The sequence below is a fragment of the Corvus hawaiiensis genome, chromosome 28 (genome assembly GCF_020740725.1).
Source record: "Corvus hawaiiensis isolate bCorHaw1 chromosome 28, bCorHaw1.pri.cur, whole genome shotgun sequence".
NCBI lineage: Eukaryota > Metazoa > Chordata > Aves > Passeriformes > Corvidae > Corvus > Corvus hawaiiensis.
The window spans coordinates 4,396,369-4,416,027 of record NC_063240.1 but is presented as its reverse complement, the minus strand read 5'-3'; the positions used below and the strand labels follow the sequence as shown (position 1 = coordinate 4,416,027).

The window sequence follows — 19,659 nt, the reverse complement described above, 5'->3', positions numbered from 1 at the left end:
GAAAATTTTCTGGGAATGGGCTGGATCAAAAGGGTTCTCAGAGGTACTTTGGGTTTGTTTTTTGGGTGGTGGTGTTGGCTGGAGGGTAACACATTTATTCCAAATGAAGAGAACACAGGGAGCTTTCCTGACAGCTTGCAGCTCAGTGTGCCTGTTTTGTGCAGGATTTCAGGGAGAAAAACATGGATTACATGAGGCCTGACATCGTGGCTCTGCTGCGCAGCAGCGACAGCGCCTTTGTGCGGGAGCTGATCGGGATGGACCCGGTGGCCGTGTTCCGCTGGGCCGTGCTGCGCGCGGCCATCCGCGCCATGGCCGTGTTCGCCCAGGCTGGGCGGGAGAGGGCCCAGAAAACGGCAGGTGGGGCACGGGAAACGGCAGGTAGGGCATGGGGAACTGCAGGTATGGCTTGGAAAATTGCAGGTAGGGCAGGGGGAGCTGCAGGTAGGGCTGGGAAAACTGCTCTGAAAATGCTCAATGCTCTACAATTGCTCTGCTGGCAGAACAAGTTTGTGGCAAAACCTCATCAGCGAGACACCAGCTTTGGTACTAAGGGTAAACTGAGTGGTGAAAGTGGTTTAACATTCACAAATGGAGGAGAGATTGTCACTGTTTTTGCCTGAGGTCATTCAGCTTTCCTCCTCCAGTCAGTGCAGCATTCCCAGCAGGATGGGACAGATTTGAAGGCCTATTTGTAAAAGTTGGGGGTGATAGTTCTGGTGTTCATTCCCATCTTATCACTAATTTTGATCTTCTTAGACCTCTGTGAAGTATCAAATAAGTATTCAGGATTAACTACTAAATTTGAGCAGCTGCAACTTCCTTTCTAGTTTGAGCAAGCAAAGTGCTGTAGGTTGATAAAGTACTGGATAAGAACTCCAGACCCTTGGATAGATATTTTGCTTGCTAAAGTTGGTGGTTTTGGGGGGGTTTTTTGCCTGCTCATACCTTTGTCAAAATGCAATTTTTTGGTTATTTCCTAACAGGAGTGGTACGTCAAGGACCCAGAGTTCCCCTTGGAGAACTCCAGAGATCAAATACACCAGTAGAAAAAGTTTATCGGTGAGAAATGCATCCTTAACCCCTATGGGGAAAAGAGCTGAATTGCTGAGTTGGATTTTCATATATCAAATCTCAACTAGATCTTTCCACAAGGAAAGCCAGTTTTATTTCTCCTGTCTTGTTTTCTTTGGCCTTTTTAATACTATCAAAACAACACTCTAGCTTATTTTATGTAAGACCCAATGCCACCACATGTTGGGTACAGCCTCAGTTCCATTTACCTCTGGGTTTTTGAGTTTTGTGTAGTTGGTGTGTGCAGCTTTTAGCATTGTGTGCTCCTCTGCAGCCAGTCTGGGTCACTGCAGGGGGCAGAGGCTGGTTTTTCAGCTTTATGATGAGTAGGAGGCAGGGCCAGTCCTACAGAACTGTATCTCTATAGGGAGATTTGCCTTTCCATGGATATTTAGGCTTTGTACGTGTTCCTTTTGCAGCCGCTCAGTGCTCGATTTCTCATTTGATTGTTCTGAGGATTTCGATATAAATGCTTTTCAAGACATCATTTCTTTTTGTGAGAACAAGAAGTAAGTAGCAAAAGGCCTGAACTCCCAGGCCAGGGAGGCACATTTCCAGGACGCACCGACTAGTTCTGAGCGTGCTCTGGGTGGCAGTGAAGCTGTGGGGCACCTAAAGTAGTGACTTCATGCTACTTCCTAATTACTGCATCCTGGACAGCCTCTGCCACTTGGGGCAACAAAGAACTAAATATCCAATTTGGGTGAAAGGATTGGTCACAGCTTAACAGATCTGTTTCCTTGGGATATCTTAAATCTTGATATTCAAAAAAGTTCAGAGGTACCCAGGGAAGCAACAACCCTGTGTAATAATGTTGCTGCCTCTGTGAGCAGCTCAGAATGGGGAGAGCATCTAAGAGTCAGAAGTGATTCTTACACTTCTGTTATTTTTGGTTTGTGCCTCTCTGGAGAGTAAAGAAGGTAAGTTCTGTGCCAGGACACAGCACTTCACAAGCACGGTGCATGCTTGAAGAATGGCACCTGCCACGAATTAAGGACCATCCCAGGCTTACTTTGAAAAGCTAAACGTGAATAAGTTTGAAATGGAAATGAAACCCAAATTTTCTTCAAGTATCCCTCTAACATCTTGTTTATAACTTACTTTTCTGATGTAAGTCTAAGTACCCTCATTTTAGTAGTCAAATCTCTATCTAAAAATGTTTACTCTTGGTTATAAAGAAGCTTGTATCTATCTGAAAAGGTTACTTGGCTTAACCAGAAGGGTTCACTGCCCATTAAGTACGTTTTGCTAAATTTCTCTCAATTTTTTGAATTAGTGGCTCAAGAACTTACATTAAAAGGTAGAGAGTAGGTTGAGTGTAAGACCCTGGCAATTAAATTTTAGAGCACTGATGGAGTAGAAAGTGCTGACTTGTCATCAAAATCATTCATGTTTAGGAAAAAGTAGTCTGGGATTGACCTGCAACAGTTCGGAGCACACTTGGTGATGGAACCTTTTGGGGTTTTAACTCCTTTTTTCCACCTCTCTCATGGCTGTGTATCTCTGTTTGCCACCTTTGTTTTGCTGTGGATCATTTTAGAGACATGCATGAACAAATCATCGCCAGTATTAAAGGACTGCCCTGGCAGGGTGATGATCCCTGTGAGCTGCTTCGGTCCCTCAGTCAGCTTCAACACCGCTCCCACCTCCTGTGAGTGCTCTGAGTATTGCTTTGAAAGTGCAACAAGAACCAAGCAGTTACTCCAGTCCCTAAAAATGATGCTTGTCCCAAGTTTGTCTTTTGAAAAACACTAAACAAGACAATTAAAAATAAAACAACCCTTCTGCAAATAGGCTACGGAGAGCACCTTGTTGCTTCATTGTATTAGCTGAAAGTTAAACCTACTTCTCATGTAAACTTGCTTAAAACCCCAAATATGTAGTATGAGTTTGTTGTTGCAAAATATTCAACAGTGAGATCTCTCACAAGGTGTAACAAATGTTTCCTGACATTCAGGGTGCTGATGCTGGATATATTTCTGGGTTTAAGGTCTCTACGTGTGCAGTTCTGTGCATGTGTAAGGAAATGGATCTGTGCTCTGTTGTATAATAAGTTAATGTAAGCTGGGTGGCACAGAGCAGGAACCTGCCCTGTATCACAGAGTTAACATGCTTAGAACCAGGAGGATGTGAACTGCAGCCTTGTTTCTGAGAGTTTCCACTTCTTCCCCTTCTGTGTGTGGATGAGAGCTGTGCCTGAGGTGTGTGTCCTGCTCAGACATTCCAGAATTCCTGGTGCTGGGATGTGCATTGTCCTCCTGGGAGCAGTTGGGTGCTTTCACAGGGCTCTGATGCAAGCAGCTGTAACTCGTGAATCAAGTATCTTTATTTCATAGTGCCTTCATGTTATAATGAATTTAATGACCATACAGTTGCTAAAGAGAATAACTCACACTACAGTAGTCTGTACAACGGTGCAATTTTGAATAGCTTTAACTTCAGAGAAAATGTTTCACTTTTGAAAGCTTCCAATACCTTCAGAGTTTATTTAAGAAAAAAAAAAAATTGTTCTTGTTGCAGAGCAGTTTGCATTTCTTGCATTGACCATATGTAAGAGATGTGCATGAACACACCCTGGTGCTGTTGTGCTCATTTTCTTCTGTCCTTCGTCTTGCCTCATAAATTGCACCAACTTATGGCTTGCTGAAATAATCAAAAATCACATGTACTTTTTTTTCCTAAATGATCTTTAATATTTTAACAGGAAAAGTAGAGGTGTCAAGCAAAAGCAGATCATTCCCAAGGTAATCAGAAAATTTAGATTTCTCTTGGGTTTGGGCTTTGTTGCACTGTGAATTTCATTTTGATTGACACAGCTCACTTCAGAACTGTTTTATAGTGTAGGAAAGTTGTTTTATTTATCCTGACAAGCTCAAAAATACGTAAATGTTCACTTTAATAAGAATTGTTTAATTAGACCGGAGATGCCGTAAATGTATGATGTCACTTCCAAGTCAGGGAAGGCAAATGCAATGATTGTGTGATTCCCCTTGTTCACCTTACACTCTTGGGTTAGGGCAGTGGAACAATTTCACTCCTAAGAAGTGCTTTGGGCCTAAATAGAAATAATCATGAAATGTAACATGCCATTGAATGTGGAACTCTGGGTAGCTGGTTTCATTCTGAGTCGTTTCAGATAAATATTTCCCTTTTAGTTGAGAGACTTGCACTTTGTTGATTATGAAAACTTCCTTGTAGAACTTGCTGGATTCCAAATCTCTGAAGCTCATAATGAGCATGACGCTGCACGATCGGACTACGAAGTCCCTTTTGCACTTGCACAAGAAGAAGAAACCCCCCAGCATAAGTGCCCAGTTCCAGGTAGGGGACACACCTCAGGGAACAGGCCCTCCTGGGCTGATGTAGGCTGGTCTGGCTTGGAAAACCAAGTGGGTTTTATTCTTGGGATTTGTTTGAAGCGGAGTTTATTACTTGATTAAAGTCAGAGTACATTTTGAGATTGTCATTTATGCCATGAAATGTGTCAGTTCTCTGTACTGATCATCCTAGTATGCAGATCTAGTGCTTCTGCTAGAGCATATGCAAACCCTGCTTTGAATTCTTTTGAGAAGAGCTAACAGCACATACCAAATACAGGGATGTGTGTGCAATATGGGAGAATCTGCTTGGATTTTGTATAGCCATCAGACCTGAAACAATCTGATTCTTAAGGCAGAAGCTGTCCTGCTGTCAAACACCACCAAAATGCTGATACCTGAAGAAAAACCTTTCTGAATGTTTCATTTCAGACTTCACTTAACAAGTTGCTGGAGACACTGGGCAGAGCTGAGCCATTCTTCATCCGCTGCATCCGCTCCAATGCAGAGAAGGTAAGGCTGCCTCAGAGCAGAGCTGGCTGCTGAGACCCAGGGCTTGAGCCTTGTAATCTCTTTATTTCAACTTGTTCACTGTCACTCTGTGTGCAGGTGAAAGTTAACCAAGGTGTGGAAGGAAAGTGTGCTGTCCCTATGACAGCAGCTGGGCTCCTCAGGCTCTCACTGGCTGTTTTCTGCTGTCTTTTACAGAAAGAGATGCTCTTTGATGAGAGCTTGGTGCTGCAGCAGTTACGGTACACGGGCATGCTGGAAACTGTGCGGATCAGGAGGTCTGGCTACAGTGCCAAATACACATTCCAGGTATGGTGGGAACTGCAAGAGGATTGTGCTTTCAGGAATATCTGCTCTCTGCGGAAAACACGTCTTGTGTGTCTCTTCATGTGAAGCTCATGACCACTTGGGATGAGCTGTGAAAATGCACTGCAGTTTTGAGAGAGCCTGCATGGTAAAAAGTTGTAGTTAAACTGTTGTGTGAGTCATCTGCCAGTAAATTCTTCCTGGTTGCATGAAGGAAAACATTCTGAGTGCAGTCAGTCAGTGCTGCACAATGCTGTCTCCATGTGGGAATTAGTTTTCTGTAAAACACTCTGTGTAGGTTTAGAGATCACGCACAGGTGATCTTTCCCATTAACACGAGGCTGACTGAAGCCTGCATTTTACATGGAAAAATAGCTCAGTTTGGAGTGAGAGATAAGTACTTTCAGTTCCCTGTAGCATAAGTGTCTTAAATAGATTTCTATTTTATAGCTAAAACACTAAACTTGGGAGTTGCCTTCTAACTTTGGTCTCTTGCTGTCTCTGCTTTTTACAGGAATTCATTGACCAGTTTCAGGTGTTACTCCCCAAAAATGCCAAAGCCTCCAAGGAAGACATTTGCACTTATTTGAATAAACTAAAACTGAATGAAAACTACTATCAAATAGGGAAGACCAAGGTCTGTGAAACTTTCTGTAAGGCAATAAGAAACACTGATGTACACTGCAAAATTCAGTGCAGTTCATTTACAGGTGTTACTCTTCTCTGCATTTTGTACCTAAATTGGCTATTTTAACTCTTGCAAGTGGTGACAGAGGTTATACTTGACTCCTTGGTTTTGATGCCAGCCTGGTTTCTTGACTACAGTACAAGTCCATGTTATATAGATACTGTTTGGGAAATCGTTGCTCTTGGCATTGTCAAACAGGTCAATGTTTTCATTTTAGAAGGGTTCTGTGATTTGAAGGCTGTAAGGATAGATGTAAGTTTTAGAATCCAAACTCTGAAATTTAAAAGGACTTCAATTTTTTGGGCAAGCTGTCAGCCAGTAAGTTTTGGTGCAGTGATACCAAACCATTATCTTAACCATTATCATCTCATATCTCCAGTGAGGGCTGACAGGCTCCTGTTAACTGCTTCTTGATGAACTTTTCTTTAACTGAACAGGTTTTTATGAAGGAGGCTGAACGGCAGATACTACAGGATACACTACACAAAGAAGTGATCAGGAAAATCATCCTCCTTCAGAGCTGGCTCAGGATGGTTTTGGAAAGGAGACGCTTTCTCAGGATGCGGCAGGCGGCTGTTGTTTTACAGGTATCTCTGGGACTTGCCAACCTTATTTTCCTAACAAACAAACAAACTCTGTCATGTAACACTCCCCACCTTGAAGCAGCCCTCCCTTACTTCAGAAACCTCCCTTGCCAGGCATGCTGGCGCTCCCGCAGTGTCAGGATGGCTCTGCAGAGGAACAACGCTGCCATCGAGATCCAGGCGGCCTGGAGGCGGCACCGGCAGCGGAAACGCTTCCTGCAGCACAGGAGGAGAGTTTGTCTCCTGCAGGCCCTGGTCAGGGGGCACCTGCAGCGTAAGAGGTAAAGGGGAAGGAGCAGTGTGACATGAAAACATCCATTGAATCACCTGGCTTCACCTGCCAAGCTCAGTTTGTGTGATGGGTTGACTTAATAAACAACTTAATAAATTGTTGCCCAAGGAAGCTGTGGCTGCCCCTGGATCCCTAGAAGTGCCCAAGGCCAGGTTGGATGGGGCTTGGAACACCCTGGGATAGTGGAAGGTGTCCCTGCCTGTGGCAAGGGGATGGGAATGAGACGATCTTTAAGGTCCCTCCCAACCCAAACCATTCTGGGATTGTATGAACTTAAAGGTAGTTATTGCCATGTGATATTTCAGTCAGTATCAAGTGGTCAGTGGAGTGTGGACAGTGGGTAAGTGCTCAGGACTTGAGCTTTATTCAGCTGAGTTGCACTGATGCTGCCAGTCCTGACAAGCAGACTCCACTGGGACTGTAGGCGTACTTTGGGTCTTATTGCTATTTGGGCTGCATTTAAGCAGCTGGGGGTTTTTTTGACCTCTGGGCATTAAGGGTTTCATCTTAAAGTGTTTTCATCTTAAAAACGCATAACAGATACCAGAAAATGGTTCTGGAAAGGCAGACAGCTGAAGAAAAGCAGCAAGAAATGCAGGAAGATAAAGAGAAAGAGGATGATACGAGCAAGGATGAACAGAGCGAGCCAGCAGCAGATGAGCTGCCTGTGGAACATGAGTCAGAGCCGGATCAAGCTATTGAGGATGAAGATCAAGCTCAAAATGAACAAGCTGAAAACCTGAACTCATCTGAGAAAGCCACATTACCCCAGAAGAGCACAGTGGAGGGCTCAGAGAAAGTAACCAACAGCCGGGAGAAGCGGGAATCCCGTCGGCAGAGGGGGCTGGAACACAATGACTTGCAGAACAAACATGTGCTCCTGTCCTTTGAAGGACCATCTTCATTGTGCCACGAGGAGCAAACTGTTTCTGAAGAGGCCCTGGAAGCTGCTCCAGTGCCAGAGAAATCCACAACAGAAGAAGATAATGTCCTTCAGGGAAGCAGCGAGGGAGAGAAAAGTCCAAGTGAAGAAAAAACTCTTTCAGACATTCCACCATCAAGTGAGGTAAAAGGAAGTGGTTCTGTTCCTGAGCAACCACCTGGATCAGAAACAGAGGGCACGGCAGCTGATAGAATGAAAACACAAAGAAATCAAAATAACCAAATAAAAGGCAGCCAAAGCTTTAACTGCCCTGAAAGGCCCACAGATCTTGCACTGAGTGTTCGTAGCACACTGTCTGCTACTGGCAGCTTTCAGAGTCCTGCTGACTGCTGGGCAGATAAAAGCAGGTGGCAGAAGGCAACCAAAGACCTGGACAGCCCCACTTCTTCTGCAATCCAGAGATATGTGGATGACCCAGAGAAGCTAAAGTACAAGAGAGAGAAGTGGAAAGGAAAGAGACAATCTGATGCTGGCCAGAATGATGTGCTGAGTCAGTCTTTGGATGGAAGGATACGTGTGGATAAGTCTCCTCAGGATCAGCTAGAGTAAGGGCAGCTTCCTTTTTTTTTGATTTATTTTACAGAAAACAAATATCTGTAATATCTAAAACAGAGAACTCCTGAGAGCCTGTACATTTGGGCCATGTTATGGGAGCAAATGGAGCTGTGAACAACTCCAGCTTTTCCTTGGCTCCCAGTCCTGCAGTGAATCTGTATGGGCAGAATGTTTGCAGAAGCTCACAAGAGATGCAAAGCCTGCCTGGCTGAATTAAATGGAAAGTCAGGGCTTTAGCTGAAGTAGTGTCTGGAGTTTATTTTCATGTGTCTTTTACCCATTGGAAACAAGGTTTTTGTGACCTGCAGTTTGCAAGCATCATCCCTCTCATATGACAGGAAATCTGACATTCCCATGCTTTTTTACTTCTCCAGTACATTTTGCATTTAAAAGTGAATTGCAAGAGCTGATCAGGGTTCTGTCTCAGATGTAGTATTGATATGTGGGTTATTTAAAAAATGTGAAGAGTCCACAGATGTTATTAAAATATACTTATGTATTAAAATATACCCATCTTACTACAGGAAGAAGGGGAGTTCAGCTTCATTAAGTGACCTCTCAACACTGGCCCAGACTATTGCCATGAACCAGGTACTGATGCTATTGTGCATATTGTTTATAAATATTAAAGATTTGTGAATAATTGGCTGTAGTGTATTTCTGTGTTCCTTCAGGTTCATTTTTTTTTTGGCTTGATATCCTTGAAAAACAATCACCAGCAAATATTATGCAGTATTTTGAAAACTTAATTTTTAGTAAATGGATCCTTGATCAAAGCATTGAATATACTTGGCTCTTGCATTAATAAACTAATATCTATTGAGTAAAGTGTTTTGTCTTGATAGAGCAAACTTCACCATTCTGTTTTTTAAAGCCATTAAAGGATCTATGTCACTCAAAAGGCAGTTTTTGACTCCTCCTCTCTCCTGTAGCAATCACCAGATCCAATTGAAGAAGAAAAAGGCAACAAGAAATACCCTGTGCAGAAGAAGCCCAGTGACCACTTCCCTACCTCAGACATGGCCATTCCTGTGCAGCCAGCGAGTCAGCAAGTGGATGCCAGGTATGGGTTGTGTGTGTGACTGGCCTGTCTTTGAGAAAATGAAAAAAAAGATTTTCCATTGATATTTGGATTGGGCACCTTGAGACTGTGATTGTGGAGAGGCTACGTGAGTGGCTGTGTCACTGCTTCATGTTGCTCTGAGCATGATATCTGACCCTGCTGAGGAACAGATTCTCTGCTTCTTGCATAACACTTTCTTTGAACTGGTTCTTTTTAAAATAAGAACCAACTTACAGCTCGGATCAAAGGTTCCTGTGGTGTAATACAACACCAAGAGAAAAGCTGAAGAACCCAGCAAGCATGTAATGCTGCTTCCCTGGTCTGCTGCAGCCTCTGGCATTCTGCAGTCCAGGGACTTCCTGAGCCAGAGCCGATGTTTTGGATATGTGAGGTGTTGTCTCTGTGTCTGCTGAAGGTAGTGCTCTGATCTTGTAAATACCAGGAAGTCCAGATGTGCTTTCACGTTGTCTTTCCTTTTTTTGTGCTGCTCAGTTTTTCTGCAGGCTGGGCCATAAATATTCCCCATAGTTGTGAATCCTGTTGTGGATTATTGTTAAGAGCCTGTTCTTGTAGCAGAGCCAGCTTCCATTACTAATGGGACAGACTTGTATCTGCTTTTGCATTCAGGTCTGCTTTCAAAAGCCCTTTGCGTAGACTTTTGGGGAAAAAGCCAGACAAGAAAATTGCAAAGGAGAGTTCTGATGTGATTGAGGAAGGAGATGGCCTCTCTCTCGTGTCTTGTGTCCTCTTTACAGACACAGGAGGAACCCAGAAAGTTTCTGAAGGTGAGTTTGGTGATTTAACCCTCAGCACGGTGCATCTTTTCTGTGAAAACAAATACTGCAGAATTCCCTCACCCTGCTTGAAAGTACAAATCCATTTCTTTGCCAGGTTCTTCGGGGCAGCCGGGCCGGCCCCAGGCCGGGGAGCGCCACGGGAAGGAGAGCAGCAAAGCAAAGAAGAACAGAACCATAAAGATCAGCAAGATCTCGAGCGTGTCCCAGAACTGGCGTGCGTCCATGGTCCGGGAGATTGCAAATGCCAATGAGCTGAAACACCTGGATGAGTTCCTCCTAAACAAGGTGAAAGGCTCTCAGCCATGATAAAATTCAAGTCTTTGTTCTCTCTTTGTGTGGAGTTTTAAAGCCTACTGTTCTAGGTGCAAGTTTGTGTTATAACGTAAGCAAAGGGGAATTGATTGGATGGTTTGACTGAGTTAGGTCTGTGTAAGGGCCCTTCCTATTCTTTTCTTCAAGTCTCTGAATGCATTATATTGCATTAAATACTCACAGCATTCATGTTAGTTCTTTGTTTACAAATAAGTGGGCAGCAAAAGTTGTATTAAAAAAAGCAAGAGTTGTAAGTAAAGACAGAGTTCTCTAAAGCCAAACTATGCGACTCTCCTATTTTGTATCATCAGCACAGTGCATTAAAAAAGTGTTGTTTTAAATAATTGGAATGGTCGCAAATGACCAAGCCCAGCCACTGAAGCTTAACTCTGTTCAGATGTGCTTTTTTTAACAAAATCTGATGCAGATGTATTTTTTTCTAGATCAATGACTTACGCTCCCAGAAGTCTGGTGTTGAATGTTTGTTTTTTGAAGCCACAGAGAAGTTCAGAGGAAACATCAAGACCATGTACTCTGCTCCTGTAAGTAGTAAGTCTCCATAAAGGAAAGTTGGCAGGCAATAAATGAACTGAGTGTGCAGGTTAAAGGCTTGGCCTGCAGCTCTTCCACAAGGCAGTTCAGCAATTCTCAGCATAGAATTCAGAGCTGAATGTTAGACTCATTTTACAGTTCTGCTCTAATCTCAAGCAGCCTGCTTTGTTTTCCTTTTCTCATTCACTCAGCCGTAAATTTATTTTTAGAAATGGATGGATTTTGCTGTCTTCAGCCTCTTAATGCTGCTGTGTTTAAACACCAAAGAGAGGAGCCAACAGCTTTTTCAATATTCTTCTGACACTGCCTTGTCTCAGCCAAGTGCTGTTGGACAGTGCAGGAGGGAAGTGTGTTCACTTGTTTCTGTCATGGGCTGTTATCTTTGACTTTGATCATGGCTGTGCTTTTTCACCTCTGAACTTAAAGATGTGAAAATATGAAATTGTCTCAACAGTATCAAAAACGAATTTTTTGACAAGTATTTTTCCTTCTTTAGAATGGACAAATCCATGTTGGCTACAAAGATCTGGTGGAAAATTACCAGCTCCTAGTTACAAACCTGGCCAAAAAAAGGGAAGAGAAAGAAGTCAAGCTGGTTTTGAATCTCTTTCTATCCCTTCTGGATGAATTCATCAGAGGATATACAAAGAAAGAGGAACCTGAGCAGCCCAAGGTACAGAAGTTATTCTGTTACTGGTTTATGGGATGATGAAACATTGTTGTTCCCTTAACATAAGGGACCTGTGTTACCTCAGAAACCTTTTCCATGGCATTCTTCATTATTTGGGAAACACTTGCCATACACACATCGTATGTGTAACAAATTCTGTTTGCTGATACACCTTTTTGGAATTGTTAATTTTTTAACTTAATATTTTCAGAATCGGAAAGTGTGCATTTTCTTTGGTAAAAACATAGGAGTTCTCTGGAGGTTTGAGACTTGGAGTTGCTTTGTCATCAGGCAGTGAGCTCAGTTGGTTTTTAAGAGGTTGATAGTGTGAGCTCAGACAACCCTCAAATCAAGCTGAAGCTGCAGGATAGTGTCTCGAATGTCTGGAGGTGAAGTAAAGTCAAGGAAACTCAATAGGGGAAAAAAAAAAAGGACTGGAATGTCTGAATTTCAAAGACTAAGGCCAGTTTTGTTTTCCATTGCAGCAAACCAAAGCCCAGAAGAAGAAAAGAAAACAAGATCGTGCAGTAAGTGCTTTCTTTTTGCAATAATCCAAATCCTCAGGTGCACTCACAGAACACAAACACCCTTTGAAGAGCTTGATTTTGTACTTATGTTCTGGTTTGTTTTGCATGCTCATTCACTTACCTCTTTTATGAAGATGTGACAATATAAAACTGGTTTTTACAAACCAGAGAAATTGCTCATGCAGTGATAGGTGGTACTCAAGCATTTTCTTGTTTGTCCAGAAGGTCTTTTAGAGTCTAAAGGCTTTGTCAAGCATGGACTGTTTAAAAGAAAACAACTACTAAATATTAATAACAAAACTATAGCTCTTGTATTGTACTGATGAACTTTAAGGCAGCAAGTCAATTATGAAATGTTCCAGCAAACCCAGCTGCCTTAAGGTAGGGTGAAATTCGGTTTCAGAGTGAAAATCTTTCAGCTGTAATTGTAAAATAAAAGTGGCAAATCTGAGATGGGGTAGATGTTTTTTTTAAAAACAATTATAATTTTTTAAAGGCAAAACAACTTCACTGGTTCCTTGCTGTCTCTCACCAGATTGAAGAGCACAACGGCCACGTGTTCACGAGCTACCAAGTGAGCATCCGGCAGTCGTGTGAGCACTGCTCCTCCTACATCTGGCCCATGGAGAAGGCCTGTCTGTGCAGTGGTGAGTGAACAGACCTCAGATGTGCAGAGTGCTTGTAGCCCTGGCTGCCACAGGTGGGCCTTGGTGGACAGGCCATATAGAAAGTGGGTAATTCAAGATACAAAGTGTTTCAGTGTGATTTGGATGCCTGTAACAATTGCTCCTTTCTCTAGTTTGCAAGCTGACTTGTCACAAGAAGTGCATGTCCAAAATCCAGAGCAGCTGTACCTCCTGTGGGAAAAAGGTAAGGCCCATGGATGTGGGATGGTGTTCTGTGGTACCATAAGTGGTGCATGCAAAATGCTGCCTTTATTTCTCAGTAAATGAACAGTGAATGTCCAGGCACTGAACAAAAATTGCTTAATCAGTTCTCTCCTCTGTCTGTATGTAATCAGAGAGGGGCCCTGCAATTGCAGAAACAGAGCATTCTCCTAAGAGGTGATGCTTGAGCTAATTTAGGAACCCTTCTCTCAGAGTGTGTGTCCAGTGTTGGACAAACTGATAAAGAAATCCTGCAGTGTGAACCATAAAGGCTCTTTATTGCTGCAGCTCAGGAAATCTGCTTTATGATCAAAGGCGTGTAGCAAGCCAGAATAAAACACTCAGCTGTAGTCTCTGGAAGCATAAGGTAATTGTAGCAGGAAGCCGTGGCATCCTCTAGCTTGGGAACAGGAATTCACAGTGAGGTCACACCTGTATCACCTCCAGAGCGAGCAGGACGCAGAGCCCCGGCACTTCGGGGTGTGTGTGAGCGCCCTGACCAGCGAGAGGAACTCGGTCCCCGTGGTCATGGAGAAGTTGCTGGAGTACGTGGAGATGCACGGGCTCTACACAGAAGGCATCTATAGGAAATCAGGATCAGCAAATCGGATGAAGGAGCTGAAACAGTTGCTGCAGGAAGGTCAGGCAGTGTTTTCCACTCTTTGCATGATATCAGTTTTCCCTGCCATTCTCTTCTATCTGTAACTCTGTCACTTCTTAGTGTTTAAAAACCAGCTTTTTGCTGACTGTGCAGGCTATATTATTTTTGTTGGCTGACAAAAGCTGTTTAGTACCTTAAAATTACTATCTTTTGCCTTTTTTCCCTTTCTGAATTGCCATTTGGATTCAGTGAACAGGAGATTTGAATGTTTCTAATCTTATTTCTATGGGGTCTCATTGTGTGCATCAAAGAATTCAACTGCTCTAAATAAAACATTTCTTTACAGACCCAAACTCGGTGAAACTGGAGAATTACCCTATTCACACCATCACAGGGATCCTTAAGCAGTGGCTGAGGGAATTGCCAGACCCACTGATGACTTCAGCACAGTACAATGATTTTCTCAGAGCTGTAGGTAGGTTTTAAAACCATTCTTCAAACATTTCTTCTGTAACTCATTGTGTCCTTGGGAAAAGAAATTATTAGGGTGCTCATGCTGACTAAACAGCTCCTTCCAGTGCACTTACAGCAATGATTTTGGACATTTTACATAAAACACTTCTCAGGGAATTTCTCCTCTAGCTTACTTGATCTTGCTTCAAGATTCTTTTTTTACTTTTAATGTGTCACTTACAGCTGCTCTTTCTAAAAACTGATTAAGCATGTGACTAAGTTTCCTTTCAGGCAGGGTTTTTCTTCTTGTTATTCTGAACCAGATCTGGATATACAGATACTTTAAATCCCTAGATTGTTTTAACTTCAGTGGGATTAAGGCACCTAGATAGTGCTGGAGGTCTTAGTATGTCACCTGATGATTGCTAACAGCAGCAGCATCTGAAAATGCAGGATAATTGCAGTGCCATGAGGGGTACTTTAACATTCAGTTATAACACTTGGTAAATGAAATGATAGTAAGGCTTACCAGAATTTAGGTATTTTTAGCTTTCCACTAGCCTTGCACAGCAATTACAATCTTGTGTTTTTTCCCTTTGCGCAGAACTGCCAGAGAAACAGGAGCAACTCTGTGCCATTTACAGTGTCCTGGAACAGCTCCCACAAGCAAATCATAATACCTTGGAACGACTCATCTTCCATCTTGTCAAGTAATGAGTTTAATTTCTTTATTTGTAGAGAAACTGTGATTCTGAATGCTTCTTGGAAGCTTCCTAAAGCGTTAAACACCTTCAGTGTCAGTATAGGGGATTGTGCTGCTGGTTTAGAAGTGAAAGAATTGAAGCTGGTAGTTGTGCTCACAAACAGGTGTGTGGTTACTTCTACCACCTGGTGTATTTGGATCAAACCAGGTAAGAACAACTTTGAAGACAAGGTAGATCTCAAATCCTTGGTGAATCATCTGAGCACCAGGATTTAGACAGAGGGGCTTGTAGAGAACTGAAGATGAACATATGCAAGTCCAGGTGCAGGAATAAATGGTGCTGGTAAAGGGGCTGCTCTTACCCAAGGAACCTGAGGATTTTCCAAGCAGCTCTCTGAACAGGGGCAAAAGGGATTTTTGAAGAGAAGACGCTGAATCACCAGACATACTTTTGAGAAGCTACCAGATTAGCTTAACCTGGGTGACTCCCTGATCCTTTGATACATGAAGTGTTGTCTACTTAGTAGGTATGAAATAATTCTAAAGTTTCTTTGGACTGCTGTACTTACTGAGTGTCCAAGAGGCCTCCTTACTTGTTATTTGGGAACTCTGGCAAGGTGTGATCACGGTGTTTGTTTTTTAGCAAGGTCTGCTTAAAATCTCTTTCCCTGGATGTTGAATTTCAGAGTGGCTTTGATAGAAGATGTGAACCGCATGTCCCCCAACGCCTTGGCCATCGTGTTTGCTCCGTGCCTCTTGCGCTGTCCTGATACCTCTGACCCCTTGACCAGCATGAAGGATGTTTCAAAAACAACCATGTAAGTTTTGGCAGAATGCTGAGAAACAGTGTTTTGGAATGGGATGGAAGGTCAGTACCACTGCCTGTGTTTGTTACAACTTTATTCGGATCAAACTGTGAAACTGAGGTTCAAGAGATGTTGAATTCTAGCTCTGCCAGTGCTGCCAGTTTATACACCCCTCTCAGACCTTCCACCTGTCTCCATTTTACTAAGCATAAAGTAGGATGATCTATAAGTCTTAAATATCAGGTTTGTGTTTTTACATCAAGATAATCTTTTGGGGGGCTTGTACGCTAATCATCTATTTTGCTGAGATACAAGGCATAATAAACAATATGATATAGAATTAAGCTGTCTCCTGCATACTTGGAACCCCCTGATGATCTCTTCTGCATTGTTCCTTGAATTGAAGAAGGTTCTGTCCTTGACCCTCTCTGTTTTCCTCACCCTCCAGCAACTCTGGCTGTGAGAGCCCCTCACCATCCTCACTGCATGGCTGGCCTTGCCTCTGCCTCCAATGAAAACAGAGTTTGAAAAATGACAGCTTTTTGTAACTTCTTACTGACCCCCGGGGCCATAGAGGTGGAGAAGGGCAGTTGCAGGCTCGTTGTGTCTCTGCCAGCCTGTGCCAGCACAGGGACAACAGGTAGAAGCAGCAGGAGCTGTTGGCAGCCGTGGTAATGTGTGCTCACCACTGTGTACAGCCAGCATGGGAGGCTCTGGTTATCCCAGGAGGAACATGTGCCATTAGCTGTCACCATTACCTGTCCTGTTGTGCCTGCTGTGTTGGACTCTTCACCCCGTTACCTGTGCTGCCTGTGAGAGATGGGCTGGGACACTGTGGTCACACTCCAGCCACGTGTGTGTGACAAACACCCCCAGGCCAGGAGCAGCACCTCATCCCACCGTGGTTGTTTCAGAACTTTTGCGGTATGAGGCAGCTGAATAAGCTGTTGCCTTTCTCACAGGTGTGTAGAGATGCTCATAAAGGAACAGATAAGGAAGTACAAGATAAAAATGGAAGAAATCAATCAGCTGGAAGCAGCAGAGAGCTTCGCTGTCCGACGGCTCTCGTTGCTTCGGCAGAACACGGTAAGTGTTGAAATAAAACACCAACTTCTTGGGGAGGGAGTGCTACTTACCCTGTCCATCCATTCAGTAAGTCAAAAATCAATTGGAAAAAAACAACTGCCCAAAGCTGTAGGTAGGAGCTAAATATACAGCTGCACCGAAGTTCTGATAAATAAAGGTACAGGGGTGGGAATCTGCTTTTGTACTGGTCAAAATCTATTCCCATATAATTTTGGCAGGGGAACTGAGAGTGTCTGACATGGCGAAGGAGTTCCTTCACTCCAGAGATGGCTGGTGTGCAAAAATATGCTGTGTTCTAGTAGGGCAAATACACTTAATTCTTTGTTTTTGTTGTACTGATTAATACAAACCAAACTGTGTGTGATCAGAGGCTGCATATAGTGAATTTGGTCTCATTTCTCTCTAGCTCTGGCCTATAAAACTTGGGTTCTCTTCCCCTTATGAGGGGAAACTGGTATGTACAACTGCCTGGCTCCAGTGCATGAGTTTTTCTTATGGTACTATTGCATGACTAAAATACTTACACGGGTTGTAACTCAGTTTTAAACACTCTTTTGATCAATCAAGACTGCATGTACTGGTGCAACTTCCTCCCCAGACTGCATGCAGGACTGTTTGCCTGTTCTGTCATCACCTGGTATTTTATAGACACTGTATGTAACTTACATTGGATGTAATAATATTTCTTATAAGGGACTACTAAAACTAAGCTTAGCCTGACAGATCAAAAAAAGGTAATAAAATCTTGGAAATCAGGTGAACAGGAAATTTCCTCTTACTTTTTGAAACATTTGTATGGATAACTAACAGCTCTTCATCAATTCCATCAGCCTCTCCTTTGACTCATTTGTCTACCACTCTGAAACTTGCAGACTGGTGTAGCTGCTTGTGACTGACAAGTGTTACATGTGAATCTGTCTTGCAGAGTAAAAGCTCTCAGGTCAAAGGAAATGACAGTGGCACCTCAGAGCTGGACTCGGTGCGTGAAGAGGAGGACGTTTGTGAAGCCGATAACCGGGAGAAGGAGATTCTCATCGATCGCATACAGTCAATAAAAGAAGAAAAGTAAGTCCCCCTTTACCTGGGTAGGCTGTGCCCTTTGCACTTGGAGGCAACACAGGTAGTAAAGCAGGATACCTTTTGTCCAAAAGGATCTAATTCTATTCTGTAGGCCTTTATGAGGGGGAAAAAGGAAAATACAAAGCACTAGCTGAGAGAAAATACCATCAACATTATTATTATTTAATGACTACGTGCTTTACCTCTGAACATGAGCTGCATAAAGTTGCTTGTGCCAGAGGTGCTGTCCCAGCTGAGTGCTGCAGCCTTTGTTTGATGCAGGGAGGACATCACTTACCGCCTACCTGAGCTCGATCAGCGAGGCTCCGACGAGGAAAACGTGGACTCGGAGACCTCTGCGAGCACAGAGAGCCTGCTGGAGGACAAACCAGGCCGGATGGATACCGAAGGTCAGTATTAAGGTAGTATGTGCTTTTTTTTTATTCTACATCTTTCAGTGCATACAGCCAGGTGACCAAACATTGTCTGGTCATAGTGGCTCGTATCGAGTTACGTTTTAGGCCTGCTATCAGTCTCTAAGTATCTTGTTTCTTTAAAGCAATTATTGGATTACACTGCCGTGCTCAGAGCTCCAGCGTGCCTGCCAAAGACATTTGCGAAGTGCCTTCTCTCCCCCAAACCTCTTCAAATTCTTGCTCTGCATCCCTGGCTTCAAGGCGCAGATACTCCTTAACACTGTCCAAGATTAAAGTGCCCCGTCGAACTCCAGTGATGCCAACAGCAAACATAAAACTTCCTCCCGGGATGTTCAAATGTACAGAATCCCAGGATGAGGTTTTCCCTAAGGAAGAGTCTCAGATGGTGCAACGGAGGGAGCAGCCAGCAAGGCGGACTGACAGCATCCACTCGGTGTACATTGCACAAGGGTCTGCACTGGCCCACGCTCAGGAACTCGTGGATGAATACGAACCAACAGCAAAACTCAAACGCAGGTTCTCAGACCCTTACTCTCACATTCCCTGTGTGGAGAAGTGAAATTCTTCAGCTCTCTGGACTCGAAGTTGACCACAGCTTTGGCTTTAACCCTTTGAAGGCTGTGAACTTGTTCATGGTCTTTTAAGTGGCTGCGGGGAAGGCAGCCTGGAAATGTACAGTACTGTAAGGGTTAAGCAAGGTTGTTGAAAGCAAATACTCTCCACTTTAATTTAAAACCTTGCAAAGAAAGTAAAACTTAATGTTGAATAAATACATGGGTTGAGTGTACAGGAAACAAGCCCCCCCATTCCGCTGCTGTGCCTTTCCCATTTGCCTTACAATGGACTCTCATGGGACCAAGAGTGAGTTTAGGTCAATGTGTGTTGCCTTAATTTTTTGTATGATTTTATGACAATTTTCTCTGTGGTTTACGGAACTGTTAATGTGGTAATAGCCTTAACTGAGACCAATATGTATAAAAACGTTTATTAAAACATTGCACTTTTAAAAAATACGTCTGGTAGTTTATCGATGTTTGTCTAACAAGCAACTTATTCCGAAGGAAGCCTTTACTCGGGTTACTGTTTTTATGAAGTACTGATAAAGGACGGGGAAAGGGGAAGCACAAAGGAGGCTCAGGCGGGGGAGGCTTTTGGTGCTGTTGGAGCAAAGCCGGAGCTCCCGTGCTGGGTGTGCTGTGCGGAGCCGCCTCACCTCTGTGCGGGGACACACCTGAGGGCGAGGTGCGATTCCCCATCAGCGCCTTGAAGCCGCGGCCGTGCCTCGGCCCCTCACGGCGCTGCGCCACGTTGGAGTGAGGGAAGAGCTCAGCTCGGCCACATCAGCCGCCACAACCCTGTCCCAGCGGCCCCGAGCCGCAGCCGCCTCTGTGCCCGTGTGCGGGGGTTGGCCTTGGGGTGCTTTCGGGGTGTTTTTTT

General features: G+C 43.7%; 1 protein-coding gene across 12 annotated transcripts in view; it reads left to right on the top strand.

Annotated features, from left to right (window-relative positions):
• Positions 1-19,235, top strand: part of MYO9B (myosin IXB) — a 41,783-nt gene extending 22,548 nt beyond the window's left edge. For 3 of the 12 annotated variants that reach the window (XM_048287721.1, XM_048287722.1, XM_048287720.1), the window contains 30 exons: positions 165-381; positions 987-1,062; positions 1,494-1,583; positions 2,615-2,725; positions 3,779-3,818; positions 4,273-4,395; positions 4,824-4,904; positions 5,100-5,210; positions 5,722-5,844; positions 6,333-6,482; positions 6,594-6,760; positions 7,312-8,259; positions 8,794-8,860; positions 9,202-9,332; positions 9,960-10,117; positions 10,224-10,414; positions 10,885-10,983; positions 11,490-11,666; positions 12,149-12,190; positions 12,726-12,837; positions 12,990-13,060; positions 13,525-13,717; positions 14,025-14,153; positions 14,736-14,841; positions 15,521-15,652; positions 16,603-16,726; positions 17,133-17,180; positions 17,652-17,791; positions 18,068-18,195; positions 18,345-19,235. In XM_048287721.1, coding sequence (XP_048143678.1) covers positions 165-381; positions 987-1,062; positions 1,494-1,583; positions 2,615-2,725; positions 3,779-3,818; positions 4,273-4,395; positions 4,824-4,904; positions 5,100-5,210; positions 5,722-5,844; positions 6,333-6,482; positions 6,594-6,760; positions 7,312-8,259; positions 8,794-8,860; positions 9,202-9,332; positions 9,960-10,117; positions 10,224-10,414; positions 10,885-10,983; positions 11,490-11,666; positions 12,149-12,190; positions 12,726-12,837; positions 12,990-13,060; positions 13,525-13,717; positions 14,025-14,153; positions 14,736-14,841; positions 15,521-15,652; positions 16,603-16,726; positions 17,133-17,180; positions 17,652-17,791; positions 18,068-18,195; positions 18,345-18,781 — 4,722 coding nt within the window. In that variant the 3' untranslated portion in view covers positions 18,782-19,235. Of the gene's footprint in view, positions 1-164; positions 382-986; positions 1,063-1,493; positions 1,584-2,614; positions 2,726-3,778; positions 3,819-4,272; positions 4,396-4,823; positions 4,905-5,099; positions 5,211-5,721; positions 5,845-6,332; positions 6,483-6,593; positions 6,761-7,311; positions 8,260-8,793; positions 8,861-9,201; positions 9,333-9,959; positions 10,118-10,223; positions 10,415-10,884; positions 10,984-11,489; positions 11,667-12,148; positions 12,191-12,725; positions 12,838-12,989; positions 13,061-13,524; positions 13,718-14,024; positions 14,154-14,735; positions 14,842-15,520; positions 15,653-16,088; positions 16,727-17,132; positions 17,181-17,651; positions 17,792-18,067; positions 18,208-18,344 lie in introns of those variants that run through there. The other 9 variants (XM_048287723.1, XM_048287730.1, XM_048287724.1 and 6 more) reach the window with 9 other exon arrangements.
• Positions 19,236-19,659: the final 424 nt, after the last annotated feature.